We start from the raw sequence: 1,776 nt of genomic DNA, 5'->3' as shown, positions 1-1,776 counted from the left end.
AAGAAGAATATAAGTAAAAAAGTAAATATAACAATTAATTAAAATTAAGGTAACTATAAAACTTCATCAATATCCAGCACATATGGAGAGTAAGAGTTTATTCATGATGACCACTATGTACAGAACTGTTAAAACATGCTATTGTGTATATGACAATAGCAAAACACTGTTTATTAATTTTACCAGAATGAAAAAATTAAAAATAAATAAACTATAACATTGCATTGATTACAAATTCATTACAAATTATTCACTCAGACTATAAAGGCATTTAAAGTAAAATGGATCTGAACATTTGAGGTGATTAGCTCTAATGATAAACTATAATCTTGATGATGCATTTATTTGCTATTTGATATGTCATTTCTCTTCCAGAGCTCCTTCATGGCATTTGTCATCTCAGAATTTCTCAGAGTGTAGATCAGTGGGTTCAACATGGGGGTTATGACTGTATAAAACACAGTCAATGATTTGTCAATAGAGAAGGTCTTAGCAGGTACTGCATAAATGAAAATGCATGGAACAAAGAAGAAGACTAACATAGTGATGAGGGAACCACAGGTCTGGAGGGCTTTCCGCCTCCCTTCTGAACTAAAGTTCGTTGAGAGAGTACGGGATGACACCATAGGTGATAAGCAAGAGCACAAATGCAATACTGTAGATCACTCCACCGTTATCCACCACTAACAGGCCGGCCACATACATATCAGTACAGACCAGTTTCAGTAAGGGGTACATGTCACAGAAAAAATGATCAATGACATTGGGGCCACAGAATGGGAGCCCATAAATAATGCTAACCTGAATTACTGAATGCAGAAAACCTCCCACCCAGGACACTACCAGCAGCCACAACACATACCCATTGCCTCATAATCACCAGATAATGCAAGGGCTTGCAGATGGCCACATAGCGGTCATAGGCCATCACTAGCAGAAGAAAGACCTCTGAGCCACCAAAAAGGTGATCTATAAAGAGCTGGGTCATACAAGATTGAAAGGATATGGTACTTTTCCCAAAGAAAACCTCTGAAATCAATCTGGGGGAAATACAAAAGGAATAAATGACATCTATAAAAGGTAAGTTAGCAAGAATAAAGTACATAGGTGAGCCCAGGATCTTACTGACATTTACAGTTACCACAATGAGCAAATTGTCCACCACTGTGAAAATATAAAAGACTAAGAACATAACAAAAAGGATCTTCTGTTCCTTTGGATCCTGGGTGAGGCCCAAGAGGACAAAGTAAGTTACATTGTTTGGTGGTTCCATCTAGTCTGCATAGGAGGTGACTTCTCATGTTAGAAGCAGGCTGATCTACAAAACAAGGGAGAAAACTTTTAAATACATTTTAAGCTTAATTTTTTATTAATTCATTCAATTAAAGAATGTGGCAGGAGTACCTGTGTTTTGTTTTTGTTTTTATTTTGTTTTGTTTTTCATTTTATTTTATTTCTTTTCAGTGTTCCAGAATTCATTGTTTATGCACCACACCCAGTGCTCCATGCAATATGTGCCCTCCCTAATACCCACCAATAGAAGTACCTGTTTTTGTCCGATGTTTCATAAAGGTGATTCCCAAATTGAATAAGCCATGGTTTCCTACATTCAGTGATAGCATACATAGTAATACCAATAGCATACATAGTAATCACCAATGTTATAAGTGTCATTATAAAAACAGTTAAAAACATAAAGTTCAGAAGTAGGAATATGCCAAACAAAAACATCAGAGAAGTCTCCTCAGAGGAAGAAATGCTTCCACTGAGTTTTAA

The 1,776-nt window shown here is 36.1% G+C and overlaps 1 protein-coding gene across 1 annotated transcript; it reads right to left on the bottom strand.

Moving 5' to 3' along the window:
- Positions 1-341: 341 nt before the first annotated feature.
- Positions 342-1,273, bottom strand: LOC125079210 (olfactory receptor 4A47-like). Its single transcript, XM_047692672.1, is given in 3 exon segments — positions 342-599; positions 601-849; positions 851-1,273. Coding segments are annotated over 3 exon segments (930 nt in total).
- Positions 1,274-1,776: the final 503 nt, after the last annotated feature.

Source organism: Lutra lutra, chromosome 10, assembly GCF_902655055.1.
Source record: "Lutra lutra chromosome 10, mLutLut1.2, whole genome shotgun sequence".
Classification (NCBI taxonomy): domain Eukaryota; kingdom Metazoa; phylum Chordata; class Mammalia; order Carnivora; family Mustelidae; genus Lutra; species Lutra lutra.
The sequence above is the reverse complement of the archived record's forward strand: the minus strand, read 5'-3'. Positions and strand labels throughout refer to the sequence as shown.